General features: G+C 47.0%; 1 protein-coding gene across 1 annotated transcript; it reads right to left on the bottom strand.

Moving 5' to 3' along the window:
* Positions 1 to 12,647: 12,647 nt before the first annotated feature.
* FOS (Fos proto-oncogene, AP-1 transcription factor subunit) lies at positions 12,648 to 16,084 on the bottom strand. The gene is made up of 4 exons (XM_006206086.4): positions 15,773 to 16,084; positions 14,749 to 15,000; positions 14,210 to 14,317; positions 12,648 to 14,089 (listed from the first exon to the last, which is right to left on the bottom strand). Exons 1-4 carry the CDS (start codon positions 15,911 to 15,913, stop codon positions 13,448 to 13,450), a joined length of 1,143 nt encoding a protein of 380 aa, XP_006206148.1. The 5' UTR covers positions 15,914 to 16,084; the 3' UTR covers positions 12,648 to 13,447.
* Between the last annotated feature and the right edge of the window lie 367 nt (positions 16,085 to 16,451).

Below are 16,451 nucleotides of genomic sequence, written 5' to 3'. Positions count from 1 at the left end.
GCTTGCTGGGGAGCACACAACTCGTGGGTCACAGGGGCCAGGAGCCGTCAAGTGTGAGCATCATAAAAGTGACTCCTAACATGCTTAAGATTGCAACAACTCATTCTTGGATTTTGCAACCCTGTTTCCCTGCTTCTAAAAGAACTTAAGAGAACTACATCCCAACATTTGAATATTCTGTTTAGTACTTTTCTATATATGCAGCAGAAGGGAATTAAGGTTCATTTGGCTGTATGACTATCATAACTCTCTTTCCTCCTACCCCTCAGATAATTGCTGGCAATCACTCTGGGGTGGCCTGGGTCAGGGCCAGAATGGCAGCTCTGAGGAGCAGAACCTGCTGTGAGGGAGGCGGTGCCAGGCCTAGGAGGCCAGCTCCCAGGGCAGCAGGGCCCTGGGCCATTCCCATACACACACACTCAACAACTACAGGTTTCCAAGCCCTACCCTGCCCAAGCTCTCTTCTACTAACGTCCCCCCTTCCAGGAAGGAGTGGCCTCCAGCTGCTGGCACCTGGCAACCCACTGGGTCCACACCCTCAGCACAGCCCTCAGGCAGAAAACGTTTCTACAGCCAACATGCAAGCCACATGACTCCCGGTCTCTTCAGATGTTGTGACATCGAGTCAGGGTCCAGACCCAGGGCCTACATCCCACCTGCAAGCTCCATGAGTTGAGCTGGTCTCACTGCTATTCAATCTATTCAGTCTTTCTTGAAACCTCAAAGATTTTGGAGATGAGATTTCTCCTTTATATACGGCTCCTCTCACAGATAACAGTAACTATAGCTTCTGTTTAATAAGCTCCTGATATGCCAGGCATTTTATAAGCATATATGCATACAACAGCCTCTGAGGTAGACACAATTATCCCCACTTCACAGATGTGAAAAAACTGAGGCTCCAGGAAGTAGAGTGATCTGTCCAAGGTCAAACAGTGAGGAACTGAGACAGGAATCCACTCAGACCTGTGTGACCACAAAGCTCATGCACTGCCCAGGAAGACCAGCGCAGAAGACCAAGAGATCACGTAATCTCCCCTCATTCCATTTACAAGACAGCTAAGTTGGAAAACAGATAGCACTTACTATGTGTCAAGCACTGTCCTAGGACTTTGCAAAGAGCAGTTCAGTTTATCCTCAACCTATGGCTAGAAGATGGGGAGTTATTTTTACAGATGAGAAAACTGAGGCACAGCGAAGAGAGTACACTTGCCTAAGGCCACACAGCAAGTGGTGGGAGAGAAACCTGGCTCTAGAGGACGTGCTGCCTCTCTGATCCCAGGAGCAGTGCCCCCTACCCCCAAATTTTCGTCCTCTGACCTCCCCGAGTCTCCACTCTCCTCCTCATCTTTCTGAGAGTCCACTTCCCACTTCCCTACCCCTCTCTGGGTGGTGGTGGTGGTGTTCTCTTGTGAAACTGCTTTGTGCAACTACTTCTTATGCAAGGCTGTCTTGGATTAGATCACTATCTAGATTTCCCCAAAGAACTGAGAGGAAGGTTTATCAAAGCAAAGGCTTTGGTTTGTGTCTTTAGAAATTAATCAGTTAGTGAATCCATTCATCGGCAAGAGCTTGAGAGCAGGTTTTGTCCCCATTCCTGTGCTGGGCATTATGAGGTCTATGAACACAAAAGACATCCAGGACCTGGCCCCCACTCTCAAAGAAACAAAAGTGAAGACAGCATGTAAGCATGCGCTCTGTGTGCTGGGTCTGTGCACAGATGGATTTCCTAAGATACATAGGAGAGGAGTCAGAAAAGTTGTTAGGAGGGAGGTGGAACTGGAAATAGTGTTTAAAAGAAGAGGCAAGTTTTGGCTAGCAAGAAGGAAAAAAGTAGTCCAGGCAAGAGAAACAACAGAAGTGTTTTCTGTGTCCAAATTGACCAGATCCACAGAAATAAATTAAAGAGAGAGAAAAAAAAATGGGATTTCTTTTTCCTGCCAAGTTTTGCTATTTCCCTCAGAGTGAACAAAGAAAATCTCTTCCCCTTAGCCCTGTTGCGGCTTCTGGAATAGGAAAAGGGTGCTCTGCCTCATGTGTCCACTAGGGGGAAGAGCTGCTACTTCTGCTGCTAGAGCTCCAAGCACAACCAGGAAAGGTGAAAGATTCCAGACTCCGCAAATCAGCAGGTTGGAATGGCCGGAGGCCAGCAGTGGGCACCAGTCTTCTCAGTCTGAGCTGCCTTCGGATTCAGCCTAGAGTCAGGGAAGAAACAGAATATAGAATGTAAGAGGAAATTGGGTGAGACTGAACGGGAAGAGAGAGATATTAAAGAGACATTCCCCCACACCTCCTGTACCTTGAAAAGACTTTCCAATGAGCAAAAAAGGGGTTTCCATGCATTCAGGCTACCCATGCCTTCTGCTGTTGTCTTGGCTGAGAAAAACGTAATACAAGGCTTGGGTAACTGAAAAATGACCAGTTGCTAGTCTAAGAGTGGTTTCAGGACAGCCAACTCAGTTTCTCTGGACAAGGGTAGCCATTCTAGCCACTGCACCGAGGAATGCTTGTGGTTTAGGGAGTACACACCTCCTGGCCATTACCCCAGCCCTGGTGTGCTGTGGGCTGTGTGGGGCAGTAGGCATGCCACTGCACCCTTTAGGAGCCCTGAAGTCAGTACTGTACATTCCACCATCTGAGCCAGGCAACAGGGTCCTGAAGCCACCAGAACAGAGGTTAGAGGAAAGGTGGAAGGGACACTAGCTCGAAACCAGAAATCTTGGCTTTTATCCATCTCTAACTAGCTGTGCAAGTTTGCATGGATGAACCAACTTCTCTGAGCCTTAGTTCCTCCATTTGTAAAACTGAAAGGCTGAATTAGAAGAATAGTATCTGATGTGCGTTCTAGTTCTGAAATTCTGAAAAACGCACACTCCTTTGACCAGAGGAACTGGGGAATGGGCGAGGGTTGGAGGTGGGCGGCGGTAGCTGCGACTCCACAGCCGGCTCCCGGGCAGTGGCCGCTGCGGCACTGTCCCCCTCCTCCCGCCTCCCGCCCTCATGGACGGGCGGCACACACCCACAGCTCCCTCGGGCGGCACACACCCACAGCTCCCTCGGAGACTTCTGGAATCTCGCTGGATTCCTCCCAGGAATGTTTATTGCCCTTTACATCTGCAAATCGCTTTACATCAGCAACCCTGCTGCGCGATCCCTGCTGCGCGATTATTAATCATCGCCGCAATATTCCTCCTTCCGCCGGTAAGAGGAATTGCGGGGGTCTGGATTTATGAAGGTGAAATCCGAAGGTAATTTGCCTGGGATTCACTCAATAATCAGTTAACAACAGATAATTAAGCGCCTAATATGAGTAAGGCGCAATGAGACGCACAAATCCAGTTACTGTAGGGGTCAGAATTGCAGGGGTCCTCAAAGAATACTGATATTCCAATTATGCATGCCTCCCCGCCCGTGCCTATAGTTAAAAGGTGATGGACGATCTCCCCTCACAAGCCCGACGACACTGCGCCCCACCCCCACAGTTCTTTTTACCAGGCTAGGTAAAGCAAAGTGACCTTCCCAAGGTCACTTATCCCCCAAAGGGCAACACTGATCGCAGAATCTTGGTCTTCAAATCTCTCCACTGCCCCATGGGCGAGAATTTTACGTTCAAGCCTATAAAATATAAAATAGAGTGAGGCGGGCGATGGCTGTTTCCATGATTTCCGGGCATAGAGTTAGAAAATCGTGATCCCAGCTCACCCACCCGAAACAGATCACGCAGCTCAAATCTCGTCTGCAGCCTCAACGAGACAAATGTTTGGGACCCCCGAGCTCACCCATCAATCACCCACGCCCTCCCCTCGGGGTCCCTGTCTCTCCCTCCCCTCTTCTCCGCTCCAGTCTCCAGGAAGAGTCGGCGGTCGCGTGGAACAGAGCCGCCGGCAGCACCCACCCCCACGGGGGCGTGGCCGGAGGCAGGGGGCGGGACGCGGCGGGAGCCCGGCTCCCAGCCTCCTCCCGACCCGCGCGATGCAGTGGCTGAGCCAAATATGGGCAGAGCGGAAGCGGTGGGCAGACGTCACGACGCCGGGTGGGGGCCGCGCTGTGGGGCGGATGACGGGAGGCGCTGACGGCGCCTACGTGTCACCATGGAAACCAAACAGTAAATAGAGGACTCCGGAGCTCCTGGCGCGGCCTGACCCAGCGACCTGGCCTGAAGCAAAGGGCCGGAAGCTGGGAAGGGCCGGGAGAAACCTGGGCTTGGTTGACGAGGGCAGGGGCGCGGCGAGGGTGCCGAGAGGGCGGAGAGGGGACGCCGAGAGAGCACCCCCTCTGGCTGGGCTTTGGGAAGCCAGCTCTCCCTCCTGAATAGAAAGAAGCCCTCCTGGATGGATAGAAGCCTTCCTGTCCGTTTTCAAGGGCTTCCTCGGCTTGCAAGGTTGTTGGAAATACTGGTTTTGCTTTGTATTTTCTTACCAGTGTCTAAGAATTCAGACACTGGAACCACACTACCCGGACTCAGATTCCAGCTCTGCCACTCGAACTGGATGATCTTGAACAGATCGCAATCCTTCTGTGCCCCCAGGCTATATTATCTATAAAATAAGGATAATAGCAGGAGTGCCCGTATTCATAAGTTAATATGGATGTATGTGTGTGTGTGTGTGTGTGTGTGTATTTGGAACTGGGTGTCTAGCGCATTGTGAGCCCAAATTACTCCTAGCTATTCATTTTTATTCCTAAGCATCACAATAATAGTTTAGTAGTTTAGGCAACTACTAAATCGTACTACTGTTGTAATTTTTTTTCTTGATTTGTTTTTCAGTTTTAAATAATTTTAAAAGATTTTCCACTTTAAAATTAATATTAAAATTTAGTAAAATATTTCATATATTAACTGAAATGTGCATTTACCAAATAAAAACGTTGCAAGTCTCAGTTTGCACTGCTTCACAGTTTTCAGTGTTAAACACAAAAACTAGACGGTTATATAGAGTAACAGAACTGAAGCAACCTGGGTTCAGTTTCCTTGTCTTTACTGTCACTGTGTTATCTTTATTTCAAAACAGTGTATGTACGACCATAGGGTTGGGGACACACACTGCACCCAAAATGATCTCAAATGAGCCTGAACCATTACAGTCTTACACTTAAAATGAAGGCATATAGCTAAATCCACATGTTAGAGAGCAACTGTTAGCATAACTGGGAGTTTGCTTCCATGTAGAATACGCTGCATTAAAGGATAAATAATTTTTAAATGAAGCTTATGTATACATGTATGAAAACTCAACAGTAATCCCAGCCACTGCTTAGAACTTAAAACAACAAAAGATTTTTTTCAGGAAGGAGTATTTTGTCACTGATGACGTCTAAAATTGCCAGTTCATGTTGTTAATAAAAAAGCAGACCACTTTTAGCTAGTTTTATTATTGTTTTTAAATTCTCAGAAGGTGATGTGATCCATTGTGGATGACAGACCCTAGTGTCACCCTCAATAATTCCTGCCTCCTGGCGACCATGTAGGGAATTTGTGTGATTCCTTCCCCTTGAGTGCAGGTAGAACCTAAGACTTGCTTCCAAGCAACAGAATATGGCAAAGGTGATGGGATGTCAGCCCCAGATTATGTCGTTTTATATATATATAACTCCATCTTGCCAGCACACACTAGTAGGCTCTCCTGGTAGGCTTGATCAAATGAGCAACCACGTTGAGGAAGCTCACATGACAGGGAACTATGAGCAGCCTCTAGGACCTAAGGGTGGCTTCTGGCCATCAGCCAGTAAAAAACCAGGCCTTAGTTATACAGTCACAAGGAAATAAAGTCCGCCAACAATCCGGATGTGCTCAGAGGCAGACTCTTCCCCATTCAAGCATCCAGCTGAGAATGAGCTTGACTGACACCTTGATTGCAACCTTCTGAGACCTTGAACAGAGGACTAAACTGAGCTGTGCCTGGACTCGTGACCCACAGAGTCTGTGAGATAGTGAATATGTGTTGTTTTAAGCAGCTAAATCTGTGGTAATTTGTTGTACAGAAATAGAACACTAATCCCCCGTCTTTGCCTGTACCTGGGACTTGCTGGGTGTCCCACTGCAGCACTGCACACATTGTTCAGGCCTTCCACCCTCAGTAATGTACTGTGGGTCCCTTCAACGCACTTCCACAGTTGTCATCTGATGTCACCAATGTTTTCAACCTGGAGAGGAGGTCTGAAATTTTTGAAACCCATTCCTGATTTGGTAGAGGAAACAGTCTCATAGCCGTTAGAGTCTCGCCCCAGATCACAGAGGTATATGTTTGGGGGCAGATTTTTAACATTCTAGCAAAGCAGTTAAGCACTTTGGACTTTAGAGTCACAAAGAGCTGATTTCAAATCTGCTACTTAGCAATTGTGTGACCTCGGTTAACTTCTTTGAGCTATCCTGGATCATTTCCCTATCAGTAAAACGAGGACCCTAATCACATCTCCCTCAGAGGATTGTGGTGAGGACTGAATGAGAGCATCCATTCAACAAAACAATTATTGCATACCCATTACATGCAAGTTGCTAGAGTTAAAATGATTAGCAAAGCAAATACGGTCCCTGATTTAGCGTTGCCTGTAAAGTACGTAGCACAGCCTGGCACATAGCAAGCACGTGTGAAATGTTAGCCATTATCAGTATTATATCCTAAGGCTCCAGGTTCTGGCCCAACCACATGCCTCCAGACAAGCTCTATAAATTGACATCCTAGAACCTCTACCATGTAATTGTAACTGCCTACATCCCCTCAACCCTAGATATTCAACAGGCATCTCAAACTCGACATGTGCAACACAGAACTTACCTTCTTATTCCCCCAAACCTGCTTTCTTCCTATAGTCACAATGTCATTGGGGAACCACAAGCTTCCATGTGTGTCAAGCCTGGTAAGCCTGGGAGTGAGCTTGGATTCCTCCCTCTCCCTCACCTCCCACATTCAATCAATCACCAAGTCCTGACAGCCCTACTCTCTAATTACTTCTTGTTCCCTCCCCATTCCCACCACCACTGCCTGGGTTCAGCCTACACACAACTGAACTAAGTAAATACCAGGCTCTTCATGATCTGGCCACAGTTACCTCTTCTTGACCTGTCTCCAGCCCCCTCCACTGTGATGCTGCAATACTGATGTATATGAAATCAAATGTATTGTATGGTGCTCTACAGTTGACATCTCCCACTCTCTCTTCCCCAAGCTCCACATTTTATAGTCCCCAAAACCAAGTGTGTTGTCTTCTGAGTCTCTGCCTTTACAGTGTATATCCCTCTGCCCCCTGGAATCCTCCACCTGCCACTTGCTAATCTAGCAAATTCCTTCCATCTTTGAAGCCCAGATCAGAGGTCACTTTCTCAGAGATTCCACCAGATAGTTTATCTCTCCCTCCTTCTAGTAACCCCTGTTACATACACCTCCTGTTAATTTTCATTGCTACAGTGTGTGTGACATGTTTGCATGTCTTTCTCCCTTACTGACCAGGAACTCTTTGAGGACAAGACTGCATCTTCTTCACATCTGAATCCAACACCTGATACAGAATAGACACCTAGAAACTTTTTACCGAATGAAATGAAGTACATGCTTGCTCTAGAGAGTATATATTTTCACCCATGACCCCCCACCTCCCTAAATTATAAAGATGATAAATAGTAGCTCACACTTTTACAATACCCCTGAGTGCCCAGGCACTGTAATAAGCTCTATACATACTAACTTATTTAATGCTCACAACAACCCCAAGAGGTGAATACAATTATTGTCTCCTTTTCACAGATCAGGAAAATAATGTGCAGAGAGGAGAAGTAAAGTGCCCAAGGTCAAGGAGCCAGGATCCAAAGCTAAGCCTAGGCTTTGAAACACTCTGCTATACTGGATCCAATTCCTCAAATCCTATTTATTTATCATATTGCTTTGATAAGTCGAGCTGCAATGACAGTCTCATGATTAACTCAAAAGCCTGAAAATGAATAGTTGTTTCTGCAGAGCTGACCATAAATTGCTCCCCAAAGTAAACATGGCAGCAACTGGGGCCAGTGCCATTCAGCCTTATGAGAGAGGGGCTGCCTCTTGCTCCACACCATGCAGCAGGGTCTCCGTCCTGTGGACCTGCTTCTAACATAACTGATGACCAAACCACTCTGGGCTCTGCTCTAATCAACTGACTGCACCAAACCTACGCACCATGTCAGTGTGAGCTGAGAGTGAAAACAGCTTATTAATTAAGAAGAGCTGATGACCATCAGGCCAGGCAGCCTCCCTGGGACAACAAAGGCCAGAGCCCCTTGTGCTCTTTGTCCTCTTGGGCTGCTGAACAAGGCTCAAGGAGAGCAAAGGAAAGGCAGCTTAGATTAGCCCCTAAGTGGGTGTGTGGAGCCATTGAAATGAATTACTTTACAACTAACCCTGTTTATGCCTCCGTTGCTTTCTCCTGTGTGCAAAGCGGAAACCTCTCCAGCCAGCAGCCTTCAGAGACTTTGAACTCATTCATCGAGAGTTGATACCCTTTATTCTCATCTTTCTTCCTCAGGTCTGGCCATATTCTTGGTAAATGATGACTCTGATAATGACATTGATGTTGGTCACGATCATGAGAGCAGCTAACCCTATTCTTCTAATGCAGACTAAATTCTAAGTTTCATAATTTAGCACACTTCTTGCTAGGAACCAATGAACTCAAACGGATTTGTGTGGTAGTCTGAAAATGTTATATCAATGAGAGTGAAAAACACAGTTTTGTTTGTCTCTGATGATGATTATACGGACATTTACGTACATATCTATTCTTTGCTTGATACTGAAACAAGTTTCTCAATTTGTAATTAGCCTAGAAGTGTCACTGACCTGCAGTATACTTGTACTTTTTGTACCCTTAAAATCCCTTCCCAACCTAGCTAGTTCCTCATCTTAATATTGTAGAACTGTTGACAAGAATTTTTTAAATTTAATTTTGTTGAAGGGTAGTTGATTTACAATGTTAGTGTCAGGTGTACAGCAAAGTGATTCATAGACATATATATATAGACATATTTTTTCAGATTATTTTCCATTATAGTTTACTAAAAGAAATTGAATATAGTTCCCGGTGCTATACAGTAGGTCCTTGTTGTTTATATCTTATTAATCCCAAACTTCTAATTTATCCCTCCCTACCAAGAATTTTTTTTTAAATAAGGGGCATGCTCATTCACTCAGGAAGAAATCTACAAAGCTCACAGCTCATCTTCACTGTTAAGTTCTGGTTATCTCCCTTTAGACATTTTGCAATTTTTATTTCTGTAAAATTTTATCTGTAATTTTCATACATTTCATTTATCTTCATTCATCTAACAAGCATTTGAGTGCCTAAATAGACATTAGAGATAGAGAGGTGATTGAAATAAAAAAAGGTCCCTGCTCACATGGAACTCAAGTCCAGTGGTGAAAGGCAGAAATTTGTTTAAAATGAAAAGAAAACATAATTTAGGTGTTGCAGAGAGTGATATGGGCTGTGAAAAAAAAAAAAAGCAGGATAATGAGGTACAGAGTCATGGGGAGGGAGTGTGGGTAGAAGTGCTCTAGATAGGATGACCTGGGAAGGCTTCTTGGAGGGGGTGTTCTTTGAACTGAGTCCTGAATGACAGGAAGGAGCCAGGCGGGGAAAAGAGGCCCAGGCAAAGGGGCAGCAAGAGCAAAGGCCCTGCGGCAGGAACATGCATGCTATGTGTCAGGAGGGGAAGGAAGACCTGTGAACAGAGTGCCTACAGGGAAGGACAGGAGATGAGAGTGGAAAGGAGTCAAAAATCAACTCTTCAATGTTTATAGCAAAACAGCACAGACTAAAGCGCTCCAATATTCAGCATTCAAATGATGCTCACATCTCGTTGATGTTGTGAGGAATTTGATTATTCTGTATTTGGAGGAAGTCTCACACATGGTTTAAAGACTGAATTTTTGTTTTAGATTTCTTTTTACTTGAAAAACATCAAAACTTCAACTGATTTCCTTAGAGTGATGATCTGAGAACTTTTACTTTGCCTCTGTCTCTACCTTATTCATTAATTAAAGAGTATAATTGATTTCCTTTCATTCACGCATGGAATGTTGCTGTTGATACAAAATTACTGTTATTAGAACAAATTGTTAAATGCTACCCTTTAATTTTGATGATTATGTGGGAAGCAGGGATGTGCAAAGATGATGCAGAATCTACAATCCACTATTATATAAAGATAACTTTTTTCCTCTACCCTTTTTTCATCTAAAATTCATCTGGAGCTGAAAGTACAATGGCAGTGCACTCACTCTGAAACTGAATAACCCAGAAGTAACCCCGGGGAGGCAGCAGAGGAATTCCAGGAACCAAAGATGGAAGTGGGTATGTGTTTGAAGCCGGATATAAAAGATGTGAAATCCCCATTGCTTAATATCAGAACATGTCCTGGGCCGGGAGAATTTGAGAGTATGTGTGGAATATATTTCTGCTTGTGGAAATAGTGTAGAATGTATCCATTTATCCACCCCACAAATATTTGTTAACCCTGTACTATGTGCCAGGCACTGAATCATCTGGGGAATCCATTGATGAGCTAAACTAGCTCACATCCTCATTCCCATCCCTTTCTATAATCCGAGTATCTTTTGTATCAGTGAACCATGATGCCCTGGGATAGTTATTTTGTTGAGACCAGCGTAAGGCCATATCTTGTGGGTAGGGATCGGAGTCTTTCCCGAAAGGAAGATGCCATTCCCAGTGTCCATTGTCCATGGGAGTTGTTGAATCCTGAGTCAGGAAAGGAGGACTTGGAAGGAGCCCTTTGGCTAGAAAGGGGAAATTCTTTTCTTCTCTTGATCCCATGAAAACGGTGGGCAGAGAGCTTGTTAGGATGTCAGCCCTATGGTGGACCCTAGAACAAGCCTCTGAGAAGCCTATTAAAGAGATTCTCTGTGTGCAAATCCCTCCCTCTGGACCTTCAGTGCAGTCTTGTTGATAGAGTTGCCTGGTCTCAACTGGGCTATGGTGAACTAGAGGAAGAGTCTGTGTCTAGCTTGAGTCCAGAGCTGTCAAGTGGAAAGCAATGCTCTCTCTCTATAATCAGGGTAGGGCTGACAGAGGCCATTAGTCAGGTCTCCAGGAGCAGTACAGTGTAGTGTCCAGGGCTAGAGGTTCAGCCTCCCTTCCCCATCTGAGAGATCTCTTTCCATGGGTTGTTATCACTGTACATGTAAGGGAGCCAGCTGGCTTCCTTCAGATCTCTTGCTGTGACTTCAGGTCTAGTTTCTAGTGATAGTGATTCTGTATTTAGTTTAGGTCATATCTAAGGGATCCAGAAAACTTATCCTCTGAACAACAAACAGGGAATCTAAGGCCACTTTCATTACTGCCCGACAGGCGAAAATAATATGTAAGTGATGAGTGAGAGATCAGTGCTCTTAAGAGCCTAAAGTAGGTTGCTTGTAAATGTCAATTATTATGCGAGGAGCAGGGAGATCACAGGTGAGAACACCAACCTCAATGGAACTGTCATATTAAATTAAAACTTTCAACTTGGCTGAGTATGACATCTCCTAACCACCCAGTGATTTTCATTATCACCAAAGCATTAGAAGGCTGGTCCTGAAGCTCCTCTTGCACCCAGCCTGTGTGCAGACCTGGGCTCTGGCTTCTGAGCACCATGCCTGTCTGATAGCAGAGAGCAGGGGGGGAAGGGCGCCGTCCCCTCTCTTTATGGTCTTTACCTGTGCGTGTAAGTGCCCCATTACCAGACGTGTCCCAGACAAAGGTCGTGTTCTTCATTAAGATGATAAAGTTTCTAAGTTAAAGCCTATTCACTCGTGTTGACTTCTCCTTCTGGAGCTATTATGTAACTTTATATTTACCAAATGATCAACCATTGTTTGTACTGTTTGAGATCTCTTTCAAATTCTCAGAGCCAGCTTTCTCTTCCCCCAGTGTAAACTGAACGTCAGGCATATGTGAAAGAAACTTCAGAAATTACAACACATTTATTACTAAGGCGTAGGACGATAACCCTCCTTTCCTTCCCAGAATAAAAATAATACAACTAAATGCATGTATGTTAGAGATAAGGACTAAAAAGTTGTGGGTTTTTTTTTTTTTCTAACCAGTGAATACTTTTTTTTTAACCAGGTATTTAGAAGCAGTTCAGCCTGATGAATAGAGCAATGAGTGAGGAAGTTAAGATTCCAGTCCCAATAGTGGAATATGGAGAAAGTCATCATTCTAACCATTCTTCTATTTGTTCTCCTTTAAGGCGGGAGTAACCTTCACATGATTTTGTGGCAATAAATAGTTAAAGTAGTTTTTGCAAAGCTTAATTGTTTGCTAAAAAGATTCCTAGAAGACCAAGATATTTAAATTTAATATTAGCACAACTAGATTCAAATAGTCCCCCCTTTGACTTTCAAACCAAAAAAAGAAGCGGGAAGATGTGTTTCCACAGAAGCTATTGCAAAGCAGTTTTCCATTCCCAGAATCTGTAATTAGACTCTCAGCCCTGCAAAGTGAAGACACATTTGTATAGTACTCCAACCTCGGCTCTAGGGTTTCTTTCTCTTTGATAAAGGATCAAACAGAGGGGTGTGTCCCTTCCAGAAGCTTCCCATTCTTGACAAACCGGTCTCCAATAATACCTCTCAGAATCTTACAAAACTTCCTGAATAAAAAGAGGACGAAGTTGGTCGCATTCAACTTAAATGCTTTTATTGACAATGTCTTTGAACAATAAGCAAACAATGCTTAAATTTTTCATTCAGATTCACTTTCCACATGTCAAAAGACCTCAAGGTAGAAAAAAATAAAATAAAAATATAAATATCTGAGAATCCGTCTTAATAAATAAATTAAAAACACAATAAAACGTTTTCATGGAAAACTGTTAATGTCAGAACATTCAGACCACCTCGACAATGCATGATCAGTAACATTACAATGAACATTGATGTTGAAGAAAATCTACAGTACATGGATATAGCTATTTATTTCTATCTACTAGAAAATAAAGTCATATCTTTTCTTAGTTTAATATTGGTCATTGCTAATCAGAACACACTATTGCCAGGAACACAGTAGTTATTGTTAAAATCAGCTGCACTAGATACAATTTGAAAATATCCAGCACCAGGTTAATTCCAATAATGAACCCAATAGATTAGTTAATGCTATGAGAAGACTAAAGGGAAAGAGAAAAGAGACACAGACCCAGGCCTGGCTCAACATGCTACTAACTACCAGCTCTCAGATGTGTCACTGGGAACAATACACACTCCATGCGTTTTGCTACATCTCCGTAAGAGGTAAGGACTTGAGTCCGCACGTGGTTGCTTTCAAGTCCTTGAGGCCCACAGCCTGGTGTGTTTCACGCACAGATAATGTCCTCCCTAGGTCTGCAGGAACCCTCGAGGGAAGACGTGGTTCTCTCCGTAATGTACCAGCTCAGGAAGTGGCACAGGCATGCCTGCTGCCTCCCCTCTCTGCCTGCTCACAGGGCCAGCAGCGTGGGTGAGCTGAGCGAGTCAGAGGAAGGCTCGTTGCTGCTGCTGCCCTTGCGGTGAGCAGCTGCACAGCTGGGGAAGGAGTCAGCCTCGGGGTAGGTAAAGACGAAGGAAGACGTGTAAGTAGTGCAGCTGGGAGTACAGGTGACCACTGGGGTGCACAGGGGCTCCAGCTCTGTGGCTATGGGCCCCATCCCCAGGGAACCACCATGCAGGGGCTCCCAGTCTGCTGCATAGAAGGAACCAGACAGGTCCATGTCTGGCACAGAACGCGCGGTCTCAGAGCCGCTGGGCCTGGACGATGCTGGGAACAAGAAGTCATCAAAGGGCTCGGCCTTCAGCTCCATGCTGCTGGAGCTCTTGGCGGGCTCCACTGAGGGCTTGGGCTCAGGGTCATTGAGGAGGGGCAGGGTGAAGGCCTCCTCGGATTCCGGGGTGGCAGCCTCAGGCAGGCCCCCACTCAGATCAAGGGAAGCCACAGACATCTCTTCTGGGAAACCCAGGTCATCAGGGATCTTGCAGGCAGGTCGATGAGCTGCCAGGATGAACTCTAGTTTTTCCTTCTCCTTCAGCAGGTTGGCAATCTCAGTCTGCAAAGCGGACTTCTCATCTTCTAATTGGTCTGTTTCCTGGAGAGAGAGGATAAAGCAAAGTGTAAGACACAGTCTTGCTCAAGGACACTGCTCCCTTATGCCCAATCTCCAACTTTCCCCTTAAGTTTTACAAAGTGACCCAAGGGATCTACCTACCGCTTGGAGTGTGTCAGTCAGCTCCCTCCTCCGGTTCCGGCATTTGGCTGCAGCCATCTTATTCCTTTCCCTTCGGATTCTCCTTTTCTCTTCTTCTTCTGGGGACAACTGCGGGGAGAAGAAGAGCAACATTCAGTAACTGTCTGTCATCAGCTCCATTTGTGCACCCCAGTGAAACTGGCTCCTGCAGCTTCCCAGCCTCTGGCACCTCTTCTCTGAAGCCATTTCTAACCTGCAGTTTGCAGGCTGGGTGTGACTTGCATTTCAAATAAGATCCTCAGCAAGAGAACAAAGAGGAGCCCAGTCTAAAAGCATGAGATAGGAATCTATTAGGGAAGAAACTAGGCATTATGGTACCTCTTGGGGTGGGACTATAGGAGTCTGACTTGGGATGGAAAGGGCTTGGAGCCAGGGTTCCTCATTCAGGATTATGTAGTCATTTCTATGCATGGCTTCACCCTGTCCACTGCGCCCCCCAACTCCACCAATGCCGACCCCCACCCCTCAACCACAGAGAGAAGGTGCCAAGAACTCCTCACCTGTTCCACCTTGCCCCTCCTGCCAATGCTCTGAGCTCTGCCTCCTGTCATAGTCTTCACGACTCCAGCCCTGGGGTAAGCCCCAGTCGAGGGAGTGGGGACTCCATAGGGGTGGGGAGCTCTGGTCTGGGATGGGGCCACGGAGGAGACCAGGGTGGGCTGCACCAGCCACTGCAGGTCCGGGCTGGTCGAGATGGCAGTCACTGTTGGGATGAAGTTGGCACTGGAGACGGCCAGATCGGTACAGAAATCCTAGAACGAAAACAGAAGGAGAAAGCTGATGTGAGTGAGCAGGTTCTGGACGCAGGTGGGGAGAGCCGAGTTCCCAGTGCCGCATGCAGCAGGGAGAGGGAGGAGAAACGGTCCTGCCATGGACTGCTCAAGTCTTTTTACATGCCCCTCATGGAGAACGAAAGATCTCCCCATTTCTTCCTAGGAATTCCGCAGCGCGGTGCCTTTCTCCTCCATCATCCTGCTGCTGCGTTCCCGTTATCCCTTCAGCATCACTCGCTTGAAAGGGGGTTTGTTATAAATATCCCTGACGTCTGCGCTGACGCAGGCGCCGCTCCGGAGTCTCCTGAATGAACTCGCTTTTTATCAATGAAACTGCCTTACACACCCGCCAGTTTCACCCTCCTTCCTTACCCCTCCTCCCTGCTCCAGGCTGCGAGGGGAGGGGAGATTGCCGCTTTTTGCTGCCTCCCTGAGGCGCCGGGCTCTAGTTAACGAGTCTTTGCCTGGGACACATTTGCCCCAGCTAGTGTCAGAGACCAGTCAGGGAGCGCGGGCCGGGGGCAGCTCAGTATGAACCCGCGGCTGGAAAGGAGAGCCAATTCTTATGATGACAAGAGTGCGTGCACTCCAAACAAGTCTGGGGCTCCCGAGATAGGGCACTCCGGCCGGGGCAAGCCTCCCTCCCCAGGGAAAGGGGTTCCCGACTCGTCTTCCTGAGAGTTCCTCCCTGGTGTGTCTTCCTGGGTGACCCCGAGCCTTGGGCCCCGAGGCGCCGCGAAGCCAGCCTTACCTGCGCATTGACGGGAGAGCCCATGCTGGAGAAGGAGTCGGCCGGTGAGTGGTAGTAGGAGAGATTGTCCCCGGCCGGGGAGGCGCTGCTGCAGCGGGAGGATGACGCCTCGTAGTCGGCGTTGAAGCCGGAGAACATCATGATCTCAGGTAGTCAAAGTCGGGCGAGGGGCTTAGGGGCGGAGACAGGTAGGAGCTGCGGGGCAGAGCTGGGTAGAGAGCGGTCGCTGCTCGCTCGCTGCGCCGCCGCCGGCTCTGTCTCAGCTTCTCAGCTGCTCGCTGCAGATGCGGTTGGAGTACTAGGCGCCGCAGCCACTGCTTTTATAACAGCATTTTCTGAATGAGCCCAACACGTCACGGGGCGCAACCATTGCGGCCCCCGAGGGGTGGCGCGCGTGCCTGGCCACCTCTGTCGCCTTCTCGCCGCCTCCGCCGTCCTCTCAGCCCCCTGCCTCCCGTCTTGTTGTGTTCTTTATCTTTTGAGAGTTCTCCATCTGGGTCTTAGAGGTCGCATGGAGCCCTTAAGATGAGGGACTTCGGGGATGATTCCCCCCACGACTGCAGGGAACGGCCGTGGAAACCTGCTGACGCAGATGTCCTAATATGGACATCCTGTGTAAAGGGGAGGGAGGGATTGACGGGAACTGCTCGCGGGCTGCAGCCAACACCAAGGGTGCAGC

This window comes from Vicugna pacos, chromosome 6 (genome assembly GCF_048564905.1).
Source record: "Vicugna pacos chromosome 6, VicPac4, whole genome shotgun sequence".
Taxonomy (NCBI): Eukaryota; Metazoa; Chordata; class Mammalia; order Artiodactyla; family Camelidae; genus Vicugna; species Vicugna pacos.
This window is presented reverse-complemented; position numbering and strand designations above follow the sequence as displayed.

Excerpts from the sequence above, each read along its gene's own strand:
- FOS (XM_006206086.4), bottom strand. The coding sequence starts at position 15,913 with ATGATGTTCTCCGGCTTCAACGCCGACTACGAGGCGTCATCCTCCCGC. Across the intron at positions 15,001-15,772 it reads GCTCTCCCGTCAATGCGCAG|GATTTCTGTACCGATCTGGC; the intron begins GTAAGGCTGGCT and ends TTTTCGTTCTAG. Across the intron at positions 14,090-14,209 it reads TGACTGACACACTCCAAGCG|GAAACAGACCAATTAGAAGA; the intron begins GTAGGTAGATCC and ends CTCTCTCTCCAG.